The following is a 24,257-nucleotide window of genomic DNA, read 5'->3' as shown; positions in this document are numbered from 1 at the left end:
AATAATTACTTCTCCAGATATTTATTTCTTCTGATGCCAGACTGAATTTGAGCATCATGTTTGTGACAATGGTATAAACTAATTTCACCCCTCAAATAGACTAATCGAGAGAGAGAGAGAGAAACCTTATTGTCTGTCCCAACAGTGACAGAAATTCTTCTCTGATTAGGCTCAAACAATAAACAGTACCTGCATTAAAAACACAACACAAAGCACATACATTAAAGGGGGACTGTTAAAAACAGCAGCTGATAAAAGTGTTGTTCATATTTTGTTCAGGCGGGTTTTTGCAGTGGGAATGAAGGATTCTTTTGCGGATGTTTTTCCGAGCCAGAGGGACTTTGTAGCGTCTGCGTGATGACTTTAAGAGTGGCACTGTAACACTAACTGAGTGTGCAGACATGCCTGCATGTTAAATATTTGACTTTTATATCTTTTAAGTTCCACATTGGAGCTGGCAGTAATTGAACATCGTAGTCGTTCATTATATATTTAAAGTTTTCAGAATTTAAACACCAGTATTCTTCATGGTTGGAGTTTTTATGGGCTTGACTTTCAGATATCTTGACATTAGGGTCGTCACAATACCAGAATTTTAAACTTAAAAATCAGACAATATACCGTAACATGTTTCAAAACAACAGCAACGAAAATAAAAGTCTGAGGCACCCAATATCAGGTAATTATTTACATTTTAAATTATTAATTATATGCATCTTCTGCACGCAAACAAATGTGGCCAATGTATTTTTGTAATTAAGACAGTGCTCTTGGCTGCATGGTGGTGCAGTGGTTAGCGTTCCCTCACAGCGAGGAGGTTCCTGGTTCAAATCCCTGTCGGACAGGAGTCTCGCTGTGTGGAGTTTGCATGTTCTCCCCGTGCATGCGTGGGTTCTCTCCCACAGTCCAAAGACATGCTCGTTAGGTTAATTGGTGACTTTAAATTGTCCGTAGGTGTGAATGTGAGAGTGGCTGGTTGTCCTGTCGCAGCCCTGTGATTGGCTGGCGATCAGTCCAGGTTGTACCTTGCCCTCTTGCCCAATGACAGCTGCGACCCTGAGTGGGAAAAGCGGTATAGATAATGGATGGATGGAGACGGTGCTCTTAGAGCCGTACGCTCGTTCATTACACTAACAGAATGATTCTTTTCAAAACATTTGGTATTAAAGATATCAAACATAGACAACCTCTCTGGAGACATTCAGTGTTTTTCCTCCTGAAAAAATGAAACGATTAGTAATGCATCCTCTCTGTCGTTCAGTCATACTGTTGAATTCCCATGATGTGGATAAAACAGAATGAAATCATAAAACAGCCTTCAGAACAGCTGTGATGAGGAGCGACTTAAAAGAGCGGCACACACTGGGATGTTTTTGATCGGGGTGGTTCTTTTAACTGGGCAGACGGCTGCTGTGTGCAGCTGGAGGGAGAAGATAAGAGTGTCGGGTGGGGCGGGGGGTGATAGAGGTGGGGGCGGTCATTAGTGGTCACACAACACATGGCTCCTTTGTTTTTCACCGGCCTCTGTAGACCTGCTAACCTTTTCTTCTCTGCTGCCTTCAGGCTTTGCTTTGATGGGTACTTTTGTCTGTTTTGACTTTTTCCTCACATGTTTTGTGTCTAGAGGTTTTGGATGTTTTGGTCTTGGTGATAGATAGATGACATCCCAGAATATCATTTTGAGTGCTCCTCTAATTTCTGATGTGTGGAAGTAGGTTTTTTTTTTTTTTTTAACCTTGTAGACCACCACAGTCAATAAAACCCTTTCATCACAAAACAGCACGCCGTAGGGAAATGTGGATACTTTCACGGCTATTTCTGACACTGAGGGGCCGTTTAGAGGGCACAGATAATAAATGTAAAGACTTCAAAGCACTGACTGTCTTTGACGCAGCTTGCTCAGTATTTCTGATTTTACAACTCTCAAATTAGTGAAAGTATTTTTAACCAAAAATTACATGAGGAGCTTAATCAGTCAGAGTTGATCTACTGGATTACCTGATTCACAGCTCTCTGTTGTTAAATGTACTGTATGGCCTTTGATGCTGGACCAAAGACTGTAGATAATAGTGGAAGAAGCCTGAGCAACGTCACCCATTGGTTACTGATGGGGGGCTTTGGAAGCTTTCAGTCAACCTAACGACAGGATGAGAGCTGGAGCTGAAGCGGGTTTTTAAGCCTCCTGACAAACCGTTACACCGCGCCCACCCCCTGTACAGTGTGTGTGCCGATCAAGACATGAGCTAATCAGACCTATTTGGTTTTTGAACCAGGCTGTAAACATGTTTAATTCTGCTGTAAAAACTGGCTTCTTTTTATTTTATTTTTTGGTACTTTCTGGAGCCTCAAGTGGACACTCAATGAACTGCATGAACTGGTGTCTTCATTTTTCAACACCAGAGGTTGCTGCTTGTGCGGCACACAGCAGCCCTCTTTATTCTAAGGGGCATATATTATTTAAATACAAATATAGTAATTTCTGTCTGAGTGGGATGGTCCTGAGCTAATGCAGCGTAGCTAATGATAACTGAAGTTGTTGATTAATCTGTTATCTCTGATGAGAAAGGGATTGGAGTTAATGAAACGGTTAAAGATGTAAAGCGCAACATTTTTACTGCTTGAGTTGATTCATTTTAAAAGCAATCCGTAACATGCTAAACCTGTCAGTCCCAGACCTCTTCCTAAAGCCAAATAAAAAACATGTTACAGAAAAGAGAAGGAACTTTTCTGAACAGAGCGGTACGTCTCGTCTCTCAGCTGATGAGTGTTTTCTTCCAAATAGACCCGTCATTAAAACTACAACTGTGTCACTAACTGAATCATTGCTTTAAAATAATGAAATGAAAGCAGTTTAGGCAATCACCTTGTTTTGACACCCACCTGGTGGAAGAGGTGACAGACACAAGAAATAAGGACGGTACCCAAAAATCAGGTGTATGAGAATGAATTACAAGACCATCTGTAGCTTCACTTAACACATTCTGTACATTGATGTTCCCATCAAATAATCAGCTACCAGAGACGTATGTTTTGTAAGCTACTTGATGTTTTGTTAAGTTTGTTTTTCTGCTCTGATGGCAGAAGGGGGAGGAGGCTTATTGCCAAAGAAAACACAACACAAGCTGCAGATTTGTGTGGATTTAGGACCAGATTCAGAAGAAAAAAAAAAGGAAAAGATTCTCCTCACAGATTCCTTTCATTCAGAATAAGAGATCATTTGAGTTTTTGTTCTGAGTTACTTGTGATCTATCCATTTGGAGCAAATGAAGCCAATGAAAATGTGACAATACTTCATAAAAGAATATTATTGTAAGAGTACAAAATGTCCCTTTACAAATATGTCCTGAAAAGTCACTCGTCTATTTACTCAGAAGAAAAACAAGATGGAGCTCTTTCAGTTTGATAACAAGATGAAGCTCTGTGTACTTTGTGTGTGACGCACCGTGTTACTGCCAGTCCTGGGCTGAAACCAGGAATAAGACACCCTGATGAATTATTCACCAGTCCTTCTGCTCTCCTCTGGCTGAACTCCCGTTCTTTACTCAGCACTTCTTCCGTGAGCAGCTGGATCGATATCACTCACTGACACTTGTTAACTTCAGGCGCCTCCATCAAAGCGCCGTTGTTCTCGTGTTGCAGCGTCTTGTACTTTTGGCCACCTGGGTCTATAAACTGAAGAATCCCTGCCCGGGGAGTGTAGTCTGAAAACATGATTCTGTTTGTGTGACAGATTCATGCTTTTACACCACTCTCTTCTTGTCTTGTCTTTTATATCAGGCATTTTATTTCAACTACATTCTGCATATTTTAGCTCCTCATTATTTTAAAACCTCCTTATTTCTATCTTCTTAGAGGCACTTTTCCAAAAGGCTGTCTGCAGAATAAGTGATGCTTGATGGGAGGTTGTCAAAATATTCAATACTTTAATACTTTTCTATTCCATGTATATTTAATGGAACAATCTCAGTTAGTTTAATGATTTAATGTTTTTTTAAAAGTACTGAAGCCTTAAGAAAAAAACTGTCAAATGTCATTCTCCACTCTCTCTCTCTCTCGCTCTGATTTCTGACTCGGTCCCCTGTCCTAAAACAAAGGCATGAAAGAAAACCTTTAAAATAACCTTCTTTATGCATACAATGGTACAGAAATGTTAACAGTGTGCAGAAGTTTGCCCTCAAATATTTGGTGACTAAGAACAAGAAATGACCCGGTATTGGATGCAGAGGTCTTTGATTTTTGTTGCTGTGATATCTCACAGATATTGATGTTTAGTTTAGTTTTTTATTATTGTGTCATACATACATCCATATGTCCAGCCTGCATGGTCTTACATGACACCATAAATTAAAATGTTCCCGGATCAGAGTGCACTAGGTAAACTATATGCATTCTCAAGAAAGCAAAAGCAAGTCAAACTAATGAAACAGAATATCCTGTCTTCTTTTCCAAGCTTTTGAAACAAAATTAGCAAGTTTAAACACATCAAACTTAAACAGCAGTTCCAGTTTCTGCACATCTGTCCGCCCCAATATTTCTGATTTTACTTCATGAAATAATAATTCTCTTAAATCATCAGATTTGGTACAATGCAAAAGAAAATGGGACTCTGTTTCAACTTCGTCCAACTCACACATGTAGTTTGTCTTTTACTGGTATTGTATTGTACGATTAAAAATCTGCAATCGTGACAAACCCTAGTTAAATGTGTTTGGTAGGGATGCAATGATGCATCGGTTTAACATCTTTATTGGCTCTGCTTACAGACATCGGCACATCAGCAATTAAAGTGCCATGAGCCGATGTTCGTGCCAAATTAAATTAATGCTGTCATCGAGTACACAAGATTTTTATTGAGCAGATGATGAACAAACTCTGACTTGTTTTTATTGTCAAACATGACAAGATGGCATTGTGGGAGTCTCAATCCAAAAGAAGTCATAAAACAAAGCATTTGTATTTATTTTAAACCTTGTGTTGCTATGAAACACAGTTTGATGAAAGGAAGTCATGAACACATTCTGTATGTATATAAAGGTGTTGATATTATAAGCTGAGAATGAGATGCCTAAAGGATTGTATCCCTCTAGTTCATTAAACATTGCACATAAACCAGCAATAGCTATTCTTGAAGGGCACTTGAAAAGTAATTACCCTTATATTGCTTCTTGTTTCTCCCCCTGTCCCCCCCCTCCCTCCTCCTGGGATGTAATCACTCTCGCAGGTGGCTGTAAAGAACAACATTGACGTATTCTACTTCAGCTGCCAGTACCCCATCAGCATGCTGTTTGTAGAGGACGGGAAGATGGGTGAGTGTCACTTGGCTAAATCTCTGCCCCTGTGAGCGTCAGAGCCCTGCTGACGTCAAAGACCTACAAACACATCAATCTCTCTGTTAGCTACACTTTTCACCTGCTTGTGTTGTATCCCCAGTGTGAGTCTCAGACGTGTGAGAAATATCTTCCTGCCTGTACTCAGCTGCTCAGTTTCTCCTAAACTGAACTCCTGTGCCAGATTTGGTCCTGTTTCCCTCCTTTTGTGTGTTTATGTTTGATTTATTCTGTGAAACTGTGATGGCATTTTCCCCCTGTGGAGCCTCCTGATGGGGGGGCGAGCAGCAGGAAGGCTGCCAGGGGCTCAGCCGCGGCAGGAGACCCCACGTTTAATGTGGAATTAAACAACTCACACACTACATTAATATTTAGTGTGTATCAGGGTACCAGCACAGTCTTAAAAGTCTTAATCTCAAAGTCTTAAAGGTCACATTTTATGCAAAAATACACCTCACCATGTTTTTCTAACACTGATACGTGTATTTAGTCCGTCTACAAACCCCCCAAGTATGAGAAAAGTCCATCCTCTCCGTCTTCTGCCTGCTCCACTTTTCAGAAAATGTGTCCTCAAACAGGCTGTTTGGAGATTTTCCCTTCATGACATCACAAAGGGCAGTAGCCCCTCCCCCAGGTGGGTGACACTCCCACAGCTAGGTGTTTGTTCTGCCCTCTGAGTCTGCCTTCTCACCGTGAACAATAGGACATGGAGCGAGAAAGCCCGAGTACATAAGCTCTTCCAGAGAGGGGGCGTGGTCAGACACAGCTCATTTACATATTTAAAGGTACAGACACAGAAACAGCCTGTTCTGAGCAGGGCTGAAATAGAGGGGTTTATAGACATGATCAAATACAGGATCAGAGTGGATTTAGAACAAGAAACTTAACACACATGTTTTGGAGAACCACAAAGTTGCTGGTTTAAGCAGTGTGTTAATTCACTTCTTATCACACTTCACTCGTCATTCTCCTGCCGCCGTCTTCTTCTTCTTCCTCTTTGGCAAATGAACTTCTGTTGAAGTTGCCCTCATTCATTTCATAAGCAAGAGTCATGAAGTATTGAATGAAATTGATCAGGAAATCTGTTTACAGTCGTATGTTTTTAAAATTCAATGATCAATATTTGGCACCAGAGAATAGATATTTTTATCACACCAGTCAGGACTATTTAGATATTTTGTCTGACCTCTAGTGTCTATTTTTACCTCCACCACAGCTCCTATTGTTTTTCTCATACTGTGCACTCCTCAGCGTGTGTTCTGTCTTTGGACTCATCCTGTGATTTTTGTCTCTTCATCCACAGAGCGCCAGGTGTTCCTCGCCACATGGAAAGACATTCCTAACGACAATGAGTCCCAGTTTCAGATCAAAGACTGCCATCTCAGCTCAGGTGAGGCGGCTGAAACGAGATCAGAGTGCACCATCTGAAGGACGCCACACGGTGCAGCCACATCCTGCTGCTTGTTAATATGTCAATATAATACAACAGAGCAGAGGCCGCAAATTCACAGTTTTGCTAATGATTCAAAACGATTTGACGAGCACTCATCAGCTGCAGTCCTTATTTATGTGCGATAATTTAGTTTAACACGAGCGTGAGAGCGGCCGAATTGCAGAAGAATTCCTAATGGCAGCTTAATGGAGATTTCCTCCCGCAGATTAAATTCTTGGTGAACAAAGAGACAGAGTTTCACATCCTACTGCGGCGCAGCTGCAAGACAGAGTCTGAGCTGAAGAGATTTTTCTGAATTAGTGACTGAGTCTTTGCTGCACTGAGAGCCTGGAGTGACATTTAGAAGACTATAACAGAGAAAAGATATCGTTCATGAACTGATACTTAAAAGACTGTTAGTCTGAAAGTTAATCAGTTCAGTCAGTTCACAAGGACAATCCAACAAGATTTAAAGAGTGTGTTTAATTGTGCCGTTAGCATAAAATAAGTTATATAGACGGATAAATAAACTTTACTAAACCACAAAAACAAGGAGAATATTTTAACATTTATAGGACTTGCAGAAATATGAATTTGAAATATGAATTTGATATTTGCCGGAGGAGCTGTATGTGTGAATAAAAACAGCCTAGAGTTTCTCCTGCCAGACCTCCAATATTTTTTTCTGCCGCAAGTGTGAGCGAGCTGATGTGAGAACACAGCAGGATATTATCCAGAGAATTCACACGGAGCCAGTAGAGAGAGAGTGGTGACATTAATATTCTGTGACCATAGCACGGTGCACACACCTTTAAGAATGAAAAGACTCATGAAAGTTAAAACAATAAAAGTGCAGTTAAACTTTGTTGATCATATTGTCATGAACGATCCGTCAACAGATGCCGCCTCCAACAAACTGCAGGGCAGCAACGTCTTCACCATAGCCAAGCGGACAGTGGAGGGTCAGGACATGTTGTATCAGTCCATGAAACTCACCAACGGCATCTGGGTGCTGGCCGAGCTGCGGGTGCAGACAGGAAACCCAAACTACACAGTGAGTACTCTGATCTTTGGAGTACGAGTCAGACCATTGCCTTGTAGAGGAGGATGGTGGATAAAGTAGGAAACAGGGATCAAGGAACGGGGAATGAGGTGCGATAAAGTGCAGAGGGTCTAAGTCAAACCAGGGCTGCCCCCTTTGATGACTAAAGCTGTACATGGGACGTGCAGCATAAACACTAGGCTATCCACAACCACAATCAAAGATATGTGAGGCAGGAAATCTACAGCCAAATGTTTCCTCCTCTAAATGATTTAAAATCGATCAACAAGACCAGCCCGTTAAGTTTCAGGTCTCCATTTTCCCCAGTTAAGTGCAAAGTACCTTTGCAACAGACATTAAAGCCTCGTATCGGCCGGAGGAACTTTCCCCCAGAGCTGTAGTCTTTTTTGAAGAACTAAGTGCGTTTCGACTAAATCTACCAGGGTCTAAATGTAGTTCTGGGGTCAAAGATCTACCCCTAAAAAACAAAAAAAAAACCTTCTAGGGGATTTGTACTTTCTAAAGGTCCAGGGAGAACAGGGCATACAGCCCCTGCAGGCTGCAGGGCTGAATGTCTCTGTCTTTCCTAGGACCGCCAGTTCTCTTCTATCTGATGTAGGTTAGCAGGTGTGAAGGAAGCAGAACTAAAATAGATTTTGAAACGAGAATACCCCTGTTTCTAAGATCAGAGTGATGCAGCGCACACCAGGATTGTTCAGATTGACTTTAACAACAACGTAAACATCGGGGCTTCTTCAGGTCTGCTCGTGCCACCCTGTGGTGATCCGTAAAGATCTTTCAAACCCAAACCTGACGCTAATCAAGAGGAGAGCGAAATCAGTGTTTTATATGCATTTAACTTTAAAGTCAATCTGAACAATCCTGGTGTGCCTTGGATTACTCTGATCTTGAACGCCGTCTGTTCCTGCTCCAGCTGCGCCCCCGGATGATAAGCACAGCTGTGCACAGGGCGCCCATCGATCCTCACGTATAGGCCAGTGTTTGAGTCTACGTATAGACACGGGAGACCATCCTACCACATGCATACAGCAAACCACACTAACATCCACATGTCGTATTCCTGCTTCCATTCTGCACTTGAGTACGGAGTAGAGTCTGACATGTTGAATTAAATCATGGTGATGCAGCTAACGGCAGCACCGCCATGACCGAGCTTCATGGATAAAGACAAATGACACAGCGGCGTGCTGATGTGAACGAGCAGAGACATGGCGGAGGCTGACGTGCTGTAAAGAGGGACGAGTGTGCTGAAAGGTGGAGGCTGGTTGATTGTGCTGTGATTGAAGTGTGGCACTAGTACCGATGAAGTGTGTGTGTGTATTCTGTTTGTTTGTTTTCTCCATGTGTCTGCGTGTCTGTGCTTTGTCAGCGTGTCACGCTCTGCAGAATGATGGAGTGTATTTGGCTCAGAAATCCTACACGACTAGTCGGGAGCGATGACCTTGATGCGACTCTTGCTCCCTCCTCATCGCTCAGTCTGCTTTCAGATGATGTTTTTATTTTGTAAGGTGGCATTCACTGTATTTTACACCGTCTAGACTTTGGTCGCTCACACAGCTCGCTCAGAAAATCTTCAGAATTTGAAAGTTTGAAATATTGTTTTAGGCATCGTTGTGGTAAACTATCACAGGGTTAGTCGACTTATGATACATGTCCCAAGATGATCAATATCACGTCACAAGGAGTCCGCTACAATTCAGACAGTTTCACCTCTCATCACATTTCATCCTTTAACTTCTTTTCCCCACTCATTATCCCACTCATTATCCCACTCATTATCCCACTCATTATCCCACTCATTATCCCACTCATTATCTTATTTAATCCCACGCTCGTCTTCTTCTTTGGATTTTGTTTACCAAAAAAAAACTTTAAAAAAATATTTGTCTACCAATGAGGCTGCGATTCCCGAAGACAAGCTAAAAATAGATTGTTGATAACAAAATCTCTGAAGATGTTTTTTTTAATTTACGAGAAGTGAGAGGAGGACTACAGTGTTAGTGTTGGCCTGTCAAAAACAGCAAAAGAGGAGCACACTCGACAGTTAAACACAGTAAAAGGTAAAAACAGCAACAAGACTAGAAAGAGAAAAAATTCAGCACGCAAAAATGTCCTTTAGGTTTCTTTAATCCGGGTAAGGCAGCAGCAACAACAGCAACGGACGCGTTTCGGCGCTAGGCCTTCATCAACGCCGAAACACGTCCGTTGCTGTTGTTGTTGTCGGGCTGTCAGACATTCAGAATAATATAGATAGTTTTCCTCCAACTAGTCTTACTACAGACAGAAGAAGGTAGATGAGGTGTGTGTGCGCTGCCAGGCACAGCCCTGTGTGTGTGTGTCAGAGCGTCTGTGTGTGAAGCACAGCGACTGAAAGAGCATGAGCTGATGGATAGCCTGGACGTGCAGGGAGTGAGGTCTGTATGGTATCATAATATGAATTATTATTATAGTAATAATATAAAAGTACCGGACAGTATATTCTTTATGCTCTCCATCACAAACGCTCGGACAGAAATTTTGAAAAAAGGGCTTTTGGTTTATTCTGAACCCTCAGCCTGGAATCTGTTACAGACCGACTTAAAACTCAAGGACCTGGTGTCCTTAGATTTGATTTGACTCATAGATAGTTCTCTTTTAATGCAACATTTATTGTTTTGTGAGTTGTACTTTGTCTCTCTTTGTGTCTCTGTCTGTAACTTTGTGTTTTTGCTGCTGCCTGTCTCGGCCCGGTCTCCACTGGAGAGGAGGTTCTTAATCTCAATGGGATCAACCTCAAAGGTTAAAAAAAGACACTTTACAAAGTCACCTCAAGACCAAACAAAGTACAAAGAAAAAGAATTCAACTTAAAGGCAGTTTTTTCCTTAATGGGATCGGACAGCTGAAGAGAGACCTGATGAGGGGGGGGCGGGGGGGGGGGGGGGGGGGGGTGACTCTCAGCAAAGGGCCGAGGTCGCTGCAACGAGGACTTTAATCTCCATTTATGGGGCGCACTACATAACCGCTAGGCTAAACAGCACTCCTTGATATATAAGCTTTTGAAAAAGGTATTTCCTTGAGCTGTAGATTTATAGATTGAAAGGAGAAATGATTACGTTGTTGTTATTTTTAGAGGATCTATTTTCTTCCTGCCGGGAGCAGTGTGCAATTTTCATTTTCTCACTATTGATGCGTTGCATTTTTATTTCCCCTGAGCGTCAATAACGGGTGTAATCTCATTAATCCAGGAGGTTATTCTTAACCGTTTGCAATCTGTTCTCCCTCTGCCATTTTGATTTCATGTTCATTTGAAACTTCAAATCATTCCTAAGTGCAGCTGGAAGGCTCTACTTAGTTTTTTGTGTTTTTTTGCAGATTGATCATGAATTGTTTAGTGAAGAGAAGCGGAGACTGTAGACTGTACCGTGCTGCGTGTACAGTGTGTACTCTGATGCTCGTCTCTCGCTGCGTCGCTGGCTGCTGCGTGGTCCCTGCACTCTCTTGGCACGGCACATAAAAGCCGAGCTGCTCCAGCCTTTTGTCGGCTGCTATTTTTAGAGCTGAAGGAGCAAAGCCCTGCCGTTGCGTTTTTTTCTTTTCTTAATATTTCATTGGACATCCTCAGACTAAGAACATTTAAAATATAATTATTAATATTTCTGTTAGTGCAGACGTGTGGCAAAGCATCATGCTTATTTTTTTTTTCATACCGCTGCTTCCACATGCCGTTTAAAGAAGTTTTTCTTCTGAGCTCTCATAACTTGATCGACTCCAGCGCTCATGATGCGTCACCTCCAGCTGTGTCCCAGTTTCTCACTCCTCACTGACTCACTCTCACCGGGTTTGGATTCTCATTTCATCAAAAAAAAGTGTTAATGGACACACTTTCCGCTACGATAGATCACTGCTGGATGTTTTTATGAGGTGGAAGTTGGTTTGTTATAGTTAAGCTGGTGCAGATAGATTTATAAGATAAACGTCTGAAGGACTGCTGGGGGCTTTTAGTGGGTTTCTGTATGATATGAGTAACTAATAATTAGAGGTGGGAGAAAATCAATTCATGTAAAAATCGAGTCTTATCTTCTGAGATTTTAAATAGATTCATAACTTCCAATTTTTTTTTTTTTTGGTCTAATCAGTCACTCCTGGCTAAGTGATAAAGCTAGCTCTTTAACTCAGTAAAATGCCAAATTCAGCCAGTCTCACAGATGACTGGAGCAGATCTTGAAGTATTTACTCATTCAAAGATCGACTTTGAATCATGAATCCAGAATATTTTTGATTTGATGAGAGAAAAGAGACCGTGGCCATGCTGAAGGATAAATCAGACCACGTAGGATCGAACCTTAATAATAAGACTCTCCTCGGGGTCTTTATGAACAACTTTCACACCAGTTAAAGTGGATCAAATGTTGGGATTAGGATGCATATATCTTTACGTAATGATGATCATACAGTGTGTCGAGCAGCTCTCTCTCTCTCTCTCTCTCTCTCTCTCTCTCTCTCTCTCTCTCTCTCTCTCTCTCTCTCTCTCTCTCTCTCTCTCCCCCTCCCTCCCTCTGCTTCACCCTTTGAGGCTCTGCAGTGCTGCATCAGAGAGCTGCAGAGTCTTCTGGTCCAGAAAGTTCTGAAAGTTTCTCACAGACTCTGCAGGGTTTTTCAGGCCGTGTTTATCGCCCATGGGTCACCGCTGCAGATCAGAGACGGATGTTTCTGTCTCCCTTTTTTATTTTGTAAGAAAGCCATCATCCCTTGACTTGTTCCTAAACGTTAGTTATAAACTTGAAGTTATTTTCTCAGGATGATTACATTTATCTGGATCTTTTTTTCCATCTATACCAGGTGAATGAAGCGTTCTTCATGCTTACTTACGCGCCATGTTTTTGTTTCTGTTTCTTTCCTCACAACAGTAATTTGACCCACTAATGATATTTTAGCAGCAAGTCTTAAGTTGAACACATAAAAGCGGCAGCTTGCAGCTCTCCTAATAGCATGTTTCTACACAGCGGCTGGAGTTTTTCCTCACATCTTTTACCCCACGCTGACACGAGAGCGGCTTCCTAAATGTTGCCAGCAGCAGCAGCATGCATTAGTAAAGAGCCCTGAGTGCTCAGAGGCAACTCTTAAGGAGCGGGGCCAGTATTACCATTTTTTTTTTGTTCCTCTGCATCTCCACGGTATCCAAAACAACCCTCTCCATCACTTTTTGTTTGATATTAGCGTTCATTGAGATAAGGAGGAGCTCTCTTTAAGTCTCTGGTGAATAACCAGATCGTCTAATTACTGTCATGGCGTCAGTCTTACGGGGAAAATGTGACTGAAATTTCAAATGTAGACACTGATAAATGGCCCCAGAAGTGCAAAACAAAACGTTAAAAACAAACTCGACTTAAAGCAGTAATTTGAAATTCTCAGGACAAAATTAGGAAAAAACATCCGTTAAGATAAATAACGAACACGCCCCCCAAAGCGTTGTAATATATGTTTCTATACTTAAACTAATGGTCACAGAAGAGCTCCAGGTTTAACCTCAAACATCTTTTTTTAATTTTTTTTTTTTAAAGATTTATTTTTGGGCTTTTTGTGCCTTTAATGGAGAGATAGGACAGTGGATAGAGTCAGAAATCAGGGCGAGAGAGAGAGTGGGGAATGACATGCGGGAAAGAAGCCACAGGTGGGATGTGAACCCGGGCCGCCCACTTGAGACGACAGCCTCCATACATGGGGCGCGCATACTAACCACTGCTCCACCAGCGCCCCTAACCTCTCAAACATCTTTAATAAATCTTTATAAAGGGAAGCCTTATAACTGATTTAATACCTTTCAGACCGTAGGCACTTTGCTGCTTGGTCAGGGATATTGTTAGTTGTTATGGCATGAGCTCGTGCTCTCTGTAGTACACACACACACACACACACACACACACACACACACACACACACACACACGCGCCCCTCCTGTGCACACACCTCTCCTATCTCCTGCTTGTATTTTAACAAAAGGAATAGCTGCACTGTTGGGTAAAATATCAGAGATGTTGGATGTTCGACAGCTCACCACTAACATTTTAGTCTCTTCTTGTCTTGTTAAAAGAAGAATGTGTGACTTTTTGATCCAGTATACGTCGCCCTTGAGCTCCAGCATTACACCAAAACAAACGTTTTTTTTTTTGTTTGGCCACACCTCCACTATTCTGAAGCCTCCGCTCTCCTCCAGAGACACACCTCCAACCCCTCTCCAATCATGTTCACACGGAGGAGTTATGAGTTAGAACGCACCATAATTAAACACCATTAAGAGCAAGTAGCGGACTAAATTGTCCTTTTCACGAGCTGCAATCACCTGTGTCCTGCATTGTTGTGTTAGCATGCTAATGTTAGCGCTCTTTAGTTAACTCGTAGCTTCATATTGCACATAAATTAACACAGAATGACTGAGATCTAAACACACTTACATGACATCCAAATAATCAGTGAGTATGTTCTTCTTCTTTTCTCTAGTTCTTCACTCAAACAGCTTTTATACACAAGGTCGTCCCGTCCATGTAAACACGGCTCTGACAACAACACAGCCAGCGGGACTCGAGCTTCTCCCTCATTGTCGACAGTCATGACTCAGAGACACATTTACACAGGATGTATTTGATTTCTGCTGGATTTATGTGTAACATGTTGCACATTCTTCCTTTGATAAAAACAGATCTCATATTTCGTCAGAGTTTTTATCAAAGATCTTTTTTTATGTCGTCATGGTCTTGACTTGGTTATGGTAAAAAAAGGTCGCTGACATCATATTTGTGGTTAACAAAATGAACACAGTTCACACCGTTGGGTCTTTAAAGCATGTGATCGCTGGCCTGACATCACCAGACCAGTTGGCAAATACACATTTAGTGTTTCACTCGCATAGACTTTACTCAGGCAGGCTGCCAAAACAGATCTGGTGACCCATTTAAGCGCTTTTATTTATTTAACCTTCTGAGAGAACGACAACCCGGGATGGATTAATCAGTGGATGATCATCACAACTCATGTCTCTGACAGGAGAGCCCGCTCGCCATCGCACAGGCCACGCAGAGAAACAGAGAGAGAGAACATCAGAATCAGAAATACTTTATTCATCCCCAGGGGGAAATGCGGTCGTTACAGTTTCTCCTGAACGCATCACAGCAGTAGAAACGTGAGAGCAACGACCGTACATGTTGTAGAGAGAAGGGTTGTTTATACTTCAATATGCATCTAGTTCAGATCAAATCAATTACAGATTCAAAACCATGGCAACAAAAATAGAAGTCCTACTCTTAGCCGCCCAATATTGGAGTCATTTCTCGTTTTCTATTATAAAAAATTGCTCTAACACCCTACACTTATTTGTATAGCGTCAATTCATAACAAGTGTTCTCTCGAGACGCTTTGCAAAGAAAGCAGGTGAAAGACCTTTCTCATTGTTGTGTTACAAAAGAAATGTGGGATGGGAAAGGTGCGGGAAGGATTTCTCTTTTGTATTTCCTCACATTCCTGTTGTCCACACTTCCTCGCCGCTGGGGTGGAGGTCGAAGTAAAACACACATTTCACTTATCGATAAAATGTCAGAGATCCCTCAGGTGAGGCACGGTCCGCAGCAGAACAGATTCTCGTGTCAGTTTGAAGCAGACGCTCACGGTTATTTAAAGTCCAATGACTCCTGTTTGTGTTCATTACGTTTCCTCTCACAGTTTCTCCTCTAATCTGTTTATCGGGTGCACACAGCTTTGTAGAGTCCTCATTGGTCCACAGAGCTGTCAATCATGGCGTTACATCTTCTGTTTCTAACATCTAAAAACTTCATTTAGCATGATACAAATAAACTTTAGTGATAGAAACCATGTTGGGAAAACCGTTATTCAACCTGTATTTTTCATTTTATAGTTTGCCCCATGTCCCATCTGTAAACATGGAGGAGGCGGAGCTTCAGTTCAGCTAGCTGTTGTTTATGGATTTGACTCGTTCCCAGCAGGGCATGTTATCACAACATCTCTGGTTTGATAAATGTGTTTCCCCTTAAAGCCAGATGCAGATTTAAAGCTCGGTGGATTGTCCCTGAACTCAGTATTTAGTTTCCAGTGTTTCTCTCAAAGTCTCAGAGGATCGGTACCTGCTATCTTTAGCAAACTGAATCTGACCCTGAAAACTTTCCAGTGGAAAATATGTGACTTTGACAAACGACAGTGATGAGAGCTGAAAGAAGTAAGAGACTGTGTGTGTTTCTGTCTGTGTGTGTTTCTGTCTGTCTGCGTGTGTGTTTCTGTCTGTGTTTCTGTCTGTGTTTCTGTCTGTGTGTGTTTCTGTCTGTGTGTTTCTGTCTGTCTGCGTGTGTGTGTGTGTGTGTTTCTGTCCATGTGTATTTTTTTGTCTGTTAGTGTGTGTCTGACCCTGTGTGTGTGTTTCTGTCTGCAGGTTGTTTCTTGACTTGTGAGACACCGGGGTTATTAAAACTCTCATTAATCCTCAGATACTGAACAGCTGGTTTACACAGTGCAGTAATTAACATGTGAAACACTTTCTAATATCCACCATCACTGTCTTCTCCGTCAGTGATCGAGTGTTAACTGCAGACTGAATACATCCTGATGTAATAAAGTCCAGCTGCCTCGTGTTTCCTCAGCGTCTGAGGGAATAACGTCAGCATTATGAGCACTGGTGGGAAAAAGAGACTCTCTTCCAGAAGCTTCTACCCGGTGGGACGGACTTCAAAGAGAGGCTGTGTGTCTGTGTGTCTGTATATCCATCGCTGTCTGAGTGAGGAAAAATATTTTCTCAACTGAAAATGGATAAATGATAAATGGAGCTTGAGCTTGTAAAGCGCTTTTATACTACAGGTCACATTCACACATTCACACATTCACACATTCACACCCTGATGGCAGAGGTTGCTATGGGTGACCATCAGAAGTAACTAACCCCATTCATACACATTCAAAATTCATACACCAACATAACGGTGGGAGCAATTTGGGGTTAAGTGTCTCGCCCAAGAACACATCGGACATGTGGCTGCAGGAGCTGGGGATCGAACCCCCGCCCTTCCGGTTGAGAGATCACAGACTCTACCAACTGAGCCTCTGCTTCTTCACTTCAGTCTCTTTAATCCACATGATCTCAATAATCAAATTGAAGACATTTATTTTCATTTTATCTTAAAGATCCAGTGAGTAAATGAAGTTGTTTTAACAGCTATAACTCTGTTGCTTCATTTCATTATGAGCGTTAACAGCAAAAAAAAAACATTTCTATAGAATTTATTGCATTAAACAAGAAAGGAATGAATGTAGACAGACACTTCTCTCTCACTCAGCGTGTTTGCATTTGACCTGTTGGATGGAGTCCCAATGCGCTCACAGCTTTTTGATGCGGTCAGCTGCAAACACAGGTGTTGTGTCAGACATGAAGAACAGCAGATGGAGGGGGGAACAAACGGGGGTATACAAGGGCATGAAGAAAACTGAAGTGATCAGGAGCATGTGTCTAGTTCACCTGTTCAATTGACTTCTTTCATACCTCTCTGATGCAGATGAAGCTTCATTTAATATCAGATACTCTTTGATTCATTAGTGCTCATTTGGTGGTGGAAAAAAAGCTTTATTGGTTTCATTTTCCCAAAGTGCGTCTTGAAACGGGGGAAAAGGAGTTTCAGGTACGCTGCTCCGGCGGCCTGGAATCTCCTGCAGGATGATCTGTGTCTGGAGGAGCTGGTTTCTCTAAATCATTTAAGAAGTAGATTGAAGGTGTGTGAGGAAGACGCTTCAGGTTGTAGATGCTTTGACTGATGATAAATGTGTTTGTAATTACTCTGTTTTATGTCTGTTACTCTTTGTTGTGCTGCTGCCCCCTCTTGGCCAGGACACTCTTGGAAATGAGATTCTTAATCTCAATGATATTTAAACAAATAAATAATACAATTTTGGATTCACACAGGTGTTGTGTTAAAACATTAAGAACAGCAGATAAACACCAAAACGTGCTTTGTCCTCTTCTGGTTATGGGGGAAAGGGGGCGCACTAGTGTGGTGATAGGTGTTGTTACAGCTGTACTGCATGTCCAACAGGTGTTCAGTAAAAGGATCATACACACACATATGCAGTCTTAGTTATTAGTACTTCATCTCATCTTCCTATTGCAGTATGGAAGAATGTTTTCCACACTTTGCATGTTTCATATCCAGCATTTTTCACTCTGGATTCTTTTCTGCGACTTGTTTCCACCGTTGATATCTTGTGTTTATCCTGCAGCAGGTATTTATGAATCCTGCTCCGTGCTGCTGACGCGTCTTTCCAAACCTTGCATTTTAATCCTGAACTTAGAAGTCAGATCATGCTCATCCCCGCTCCTCTCTCTCTCCCCTCAGGTCTCTCTGAAGTGCAGAGCTCCAGAAGTCTCCCAGTGTGTGTTCCAGAGCTACGAGGCCATGCTGAAGAACTGAAAACCCCAACCCCGTCATCGACCCGGCTGCTGACACCTCCTCCTGATCTCTCCCCTCACCTGACCCAGCGAGCAGATTACACACACTCACGTAGAGCAGGAGCCTCTTCCCCCTGCTGGGGAGGCTGCACTCTGTGTGTCATCCAGCTGTTAAACTAGGATTAATGATGATTTCTGTTCCATTTCAACACGTCTCAAAGTTTTCTCAAAACTTCAGAAATGTCTGCTTTAGTCTCTCCTGCCCCTTCTTTGTCTGCTTTTTCTTTTTTTCCACCCATAGCTTCACTTTCTCAATCAACACTTTCACACTCGTCTCCACCTGAGCCATCCAGCGATTCTCTCTGGTGCAGACGTCAGTAGGACTTGGAAATCTCACGTCTGTTTTCTCTGCATGAGGCTCTCTGATCATTATCCAGCCCCCACTTCTCTGCAAATTGAGTCTATTTTTAGCACCTGCAAATCAGCAGGTGAACCATCGCTGTCGGCACATTTATTTCGGGGCACGCTCAGTTCGAATGCGACAGGCCTTAACCCTCTCCTCTCCTCTCCCCCCCCCCCCCGTGTGTGAAGGCCTCTGAAGTCACATAAAACATATTTGTTGTCTTTGTCATTCTGTAGAGTTTGCATTAGCGTCCGTGGGATCACATCCTCGGCAGACTGTCTGACGTGTGCATGGAGACTTTTTTTCTGGTGTGTTTTCTTTGAGTTATTTCTTTAATTTTCTGGACGTGTTTTAGACCATGCAGCAGTTTTCCGCTGCGTGCTCTCTTAGTCATTCCAAGCTTTCGTTTTTTGTGTGTGTAGTCTTGTTAGCGTACACGTGTCAGACGGGGGAGAGAGGGCCTCAGGTGTTGAGGATTTTGTTTGTGCCGCTTCGCCCTGCATCAGTGTCAGCCACTCGGGCGCTCTCTGCCACTTTGCTCTCTCTCTCTCTCTCTCTCTCTCTCTCTCTCTCTCTCTCTCTGTATCCTGATAGCGGCTCTGTCAAGCACCACCTGAGATGAAGGCTCGGGTGAGATATCTCCACACTTTAAAAAAACATGTAAGTTTGTCACACCTGAGTAATTATGAGCGTACATGTAGGAGGCACAAAAGGAGGCTCGAACGTCTTCCAGTGCTTCAGTTTGACATTCAGACTCGAGATGAATTGGATTTCTTTTTTACGAGTCATTACACTGGAGCTCATTTTATCAGCTCTACAGGATGTATGCACTTACTCTAACACCTTGTTAAGATAACAGAGGAGGCTGTGGATTCTGAGTGTGTGTCTTTGTGTGTGTGTGTGTGTGCGTGTGTGTGTGTGGGGTGATGGCTGATTCATATGCTGTAAAAAATCAAATATTTAATCAGATGCTTTTGATTTTTTTTTTTTTCATTGTGTGTACATCATTTGAAAAAAAAGACCCATTAAAAGTCTTGATGAATTCCCCATGTTCGCTCTTTATTTCTTCAGTATTTACATATTGAGAATGTGGAAAAAGACAGTTTGTTATTGTGCCTCATTCCGCTGTGTCACAGGCGTCTAAACGTTGTCTCAGTTTTATTTACTTGGCAGAGTTCCCTACTCCCCGTGTCCCCGAGAGCTGCCGCGTCTTGTTTTGGCACATCATACTTTATAATCATTGATGACCTTTGAGGCGTTCACTCCCCCTCACGCAGGCTCCGCTCCACTGCTGCAGACTTTGAATACAAAGTCTCTCAGTGTTGTTCAACCTTGAGAAACGAGGTGACTTGAGTCGAGTGCGTCTTTCAGCCGACTCCTCCTCTGAAGCCGAGTCGTGGTGCTCAAAGTCCCGAGCTGCCTGGAAGAGCTAAACCAGGATTTGACCCGCGTCCCTGAACACCTCTCAGATCAGTTTCTCTCGATGTTAGCGGTGCTTCCAAAAAATACATACTCACTCCTCCTCCTTTTTGTTTTCTATGAATAAATGATAAACAATATTGATCCTGTGTGATGAATGCATTCCAACAGGGGGCACCACTGCACTGCCTTTGTTTTTAACGGCCCAGTCAGTTTAGATAAACACTTTCAAACCCCCTGACAAAGTGATCATTGTGTTTTTACACTCCGACTTGGAAGCGTAACTGTGATGAAGAAAGTGGCGCTCTGCCATTATTGATGGAATCTTGTTTACTGAAGCAGGATCATCATGGTAACTGAGGGTCGACTGATATTGGTTTTTCAGGCCTGCTACTCATTATTAGTCTCCGACACTGATAACAGATATTTGGTCAACCAATGTGTCAAATCTAAAACTCTGCTGCTCCCTTACAAAACAGCAAACAACTCCTCTTTACCTAAACTCTATAATCCAGGTCTACACTCCCTCCCGCCCACGACGCTCTGCGACTGAAAGGCGTCTGATCCAACCTTCACAACAGGGTCCTAAGTCTCTGACTAGACTCTTCTCCTCTGTCGCCCCCCGGTGGTGGAATGAACTACCAAGCTCCATTGGATCTGCAGAGTCCCTCTGCACCTTTAAGAAAAAGCTCAAGACCCAGCTCTTTCATGACCATCCACACACTTTATGATAATGATGATGATGATTATTCTGTCAAACTTTACAAACTCAACCGGAGACTCTCCACCTGCTCCAGGCTGCTCTCGTCTCTGTGCATGTCAGTGGAAGCAGCCAGGCTTCCGTGTTTTATAGGCTATTACTCGTCTAGCCAATCCAGTAGTGTTGTGGCGGGACATCGGGTGAGACAGAGTGGTGAGTGAAAACAGATCCAGAGGGAAAAAGACACACCTGCAGCAGAGCCTAAGTAGTGCACAATCTATTTCATTGGTGAAGACTAAATAAAAGCCTTAAACAGAAAACTGGCCAAATGCCCAATACCTGTCCCAGATCATCAGCCAGGCCAATAATCAGTCGACCCTACCACTAACTACAGGATGGTATCTCCCTCCATCCCATTTACCAATCCCTACACACCTGCTGCAGATTACTTTGCTGTTACTGAGCCGGAAGAGAAAGAGAAGCTTCTCAAATTGACTTTCCTTACATTTACTAAGATGCTAAGTGGGCCAGGTCGCTGCAGTTCATAAAAAGTCAGAAAACACATGCACATCACGTATTCAGCAGCTGATTTGTAAAACAATCACTAGATGTGATGATTGTTGGCTCCCAAAGATATATACAGTATGCACTAAAGAACTTTTCTTGCCCAGTCTGTTACTCACTGCTTATTTGGATGTCATGTGATGCTTGACTAAATGGAAGGCCTTAAGAAAGATTAATTATACCAAATACCATTCAACTAATAATTCATTTTGGATTATTATGCAGAAAATACCAAAATCCAAACATGTTTATTATTCCCTCTTGGATCAGTTGGTTTGGAGCAGCTTGTACATGAATAAAACATGAATAAAACACGGCGACTTACATACAACAAAGGGTTTATTAAGGCAGTGAAAATGTTGTCCTCTTGGTCGACTGCTGCAACATTAGAGAATGCACCACCAATAATAATTATGTTTGGGATTCTGTAATGAACAATTCTGTGTATTTCTACATGTTGATTTTGAATCATGACTTTATATATTTTGAATTCTGGGATTCTAAAGGGCCTGCTTTTAGCATCTCTAAACCGGGTGTAATTACTACTTGTACTAAAGGAAGTTTTCTGAATGTATTTCTCGCTGATTAAAAATACTTTTCTGTGAAGTAAGACGACATAAACTTCCTTTAGCATCATTGACCTCTTGTCACTTTTTCTGCCATTCATTAATAAGAAAGGGGAAGATTTAGTTCTGCACCCTGACAGGGAATTATTGTTTTGAATTGAGGGTTTTACTACTTAATACCTGTGATAGTGGGGCGGTGTAAGGAACGCTGTACGGCAGTGGTAAAGGATTATGTTTGACTTAAAATTGGATATATTATTAACACACATTTTTCTAAATTATTGGTAAAATACAAGATTTGCTATTTTTTTTAATCTGTTATTGTTTAAGGGATGCTGAGATGATGCATCAGCCTTAAATTGTTTTATAAATAACTCAATAAAGAGAAATACACATTAGCAAAAGATATGTTTATCATTGATAAACATATCGGACTGAGGCGCAGTGATCGATGGGACAGAGGGGCCTCTGCCCTGCACGAGGAGCCTCTCCAATAAGAAGTCATCTTCCTCACAGATATCATGTCCAGTCTCACGCTGCCTCCGCATGATCCTCACACACCGGGATGATGTATGGAGTGTGTGTGTGTGTGTGTGTGTGTGTGTGTGTGTGTGTGTGTGTGTGTGTGTGTGTGTGTGTGTGTGTGTGTGTGTGTGTGTGTGTGTGTGTGTGTGTGTGTGTGTGGGGCCTGCAGCTCCACTGTCTTTTATTCCCTGAGTGAGAGAGAGAGCGAAAGAGAGAGAGGAGAGAGGAAAGAGGGAGAGAGAGAGGAGAGAGAGAGAGAGGGAGCGAGAGAGAGAGAGAGAGAAGCGAGGGGGAGAGGGAGAGAAAGAGAGAGGGGGAGAGAGAGAAAAAGAGAGAGAGAGACAGAGAGAGGGGGAGAGGGGGAGAGAGAGGGAGAGAGAGAGAGGGAGAGAGAGAAGGGGGAGAGAGAGAGAGGGAGAGAGGAGAAGGAGAGAGAGAGAGAGAGAGAGAGAAGCGAGGGGGAGAGGGAGAGAGGAGAGAGGGAGAGAGAGAGAAGAGAGGGAGAGAGAGAGAAAGAGAGAGGGAGAGAGAGAAGGAGACAGAGAGAGGGGGAGAGAGAGAAAAAGAGAGAGAGAGAGACAGAGAGAGGGGGAGAGGGGGAGAGAGAGAGGGAGAGAGAGAGAGGGAGAGAGAGAGGGGGGAAGAGAGAGAGAAAGGGAGAGAGAGAGAGAGAGGGAGGGGAGAGAGAGAGGGATAGAGAGAGAGAGAGAGAAGGAGGGGGGAGAGAGAGGGGGAGAGAGAGGGGGAGAGAGAGTAAGAGAGAGGGAGGGGGAGAGAGAGAGTAAGAGAGAGGGAGAGAGAGGGATAGAGAGAGAGAGAGAGGGATAGAGAGAGAGAGAAAGAGAGAGAGGGAGGGGGAAGGAGAGAGAGAGAGAGAGAGTAAGAGAGAGAGAGAGAGAGAGAGGGAGAGAGAGAGAGGGATAGAGAGAGAGAGAAAGGGAGAGAGGGAGGGGGAAGGAGAGAGAGAGAGGGATAGAGAGAGAGAGAGGGAGGGGGGACGGAGAGAGAGAGAGAGAGAGGGAGAGAGAGAGTAAGAGAGAGAGAGAGACAGAGAGAGAAGAGAGAGAGAGAGAGGGAGAGAGAGAGAGGGATAGAGAGAGAAAGAGAAAGAGAGAGAGGGAGAGAGAGGGAGAGAGGAAAGAGGGAGAGAGAGAGGAGAGAGAGAGAGAGGGAGCGAGAGAGAGAGAGAGAGAAGCGAGGGGGAGAGGGAGAGAAAGAGAGAGGGGGAGAGAGAGAAAAAGAGAGAGAGAGACAGAGAGAGGGGGAGAGGGGGAGAGAGAGGGAGAGAGAGAGAGGGAGAGAGAGAAGGGGGAGAGAGAGAGAGGGAGAGAGGAGAAGGAGAGAGAGAGAGAGAGAGAGAGAGAAGCGAGGGGGAGAGGGAGAGAGGAGAGAGGGAGAGAGAGAGAAGAGAGGGAGAGAGAGAGAAAGAGAGAGGGAGAGAGAGAAGGAGACAGAGAGAGGGGGAGAGAGAGAAAAAGAGAGAGAGAGACAGAGAGAGGGGGAGAGGGGGAGAGAGAGAGGGAGAGAGAGAGAGGGAGAGAGAGAGGGGGGAAGAGAGAGAGAAAGGGAGAGAGAGAGAGAGAGGGAGGGGAGAGAGAGAGGGATAGAGAGAGAGAGAGAGAAGGAGGGGGGAGAGAGAGGGGGAGAGAGAGGGGGAGAGAGAGTAAGAGAGAGGGAGGGGGAGAGAGAGAGTAAGAGAGAGGGAGAGAGAGGGATAGAGAGAGAGAGAGAGGGATAGAGAGAGAGAGAAAGAGAGAGAGGGAGGGGGAAGGAGAGAGAGAGAGAGAGAGTAAGAGAGAGAGAGAGAGAGAGAGGGAGAGAGAGAGAGGGATAGAGAGAGAGA

General features: G+C 43.2%; 1 protein-coding gene across 4 annotated transcripts in view; it reads left to right on the top strand.

Annotated features, from left to right (window-relative positions):
* The window catches only part of ap1b1 (adaptor related protein complex 1 subunit beta 1), a 34,213-nt gene extending 14,530 nt beyond the window's left edge, over nucleotides 1-19,683 (top strand). For all 4 annotated transcript variants that reach the window (XM_061039260.1, XM_061039261.1, XM_061039259.1 and 1 more), the window contains 4 exons: nucleotides 5,222-5,306; nucleotides 6,631-6,717; nucleotides 7,659-7,813; nucleotides 18,185-19,683. In XM_061039260.1, the coding sequence (XP_060895243.1) occupies nucleotides 5,222-5,306; nucleotides 6,631-6,717; nucleotides 7,659-7,813; nucleotides 18,185-18,259 (402 nt within the window). In that variant the 3' untranslated portion in view covers nucleotides 18,260-19,683. The remainder of the gene's footprint in view (nucleotides 1-5,221; nucleotides 5,307-6,630; nucleotides 6,718-7,658; nucleotides 7,814-18,184) is intronic.
* Nucleotides 19,684-24,257: the final 4,574 nt, after the last annotated feature.

The sequence above is a fragment of the Labrus mixtus genome, chromosome 5, assembly GCF_963584025.1.
Source record: "Labrus mixtus chromosome 5, fLabMix1.1, whole genome shotgun sequence".
NCBI classification, from domain to species: domain Eukaryota; kingdom Metazoa; phylum Chordata; class Actinopteri; order Labriformes; family Labridae; genus Labrus; species Labrus mixtus.
The sequence above is the reverse complement of the archived record's forward strand: the minus strand, read 5'-3'. Positions and strand labels throughout refer to the sequence as shown.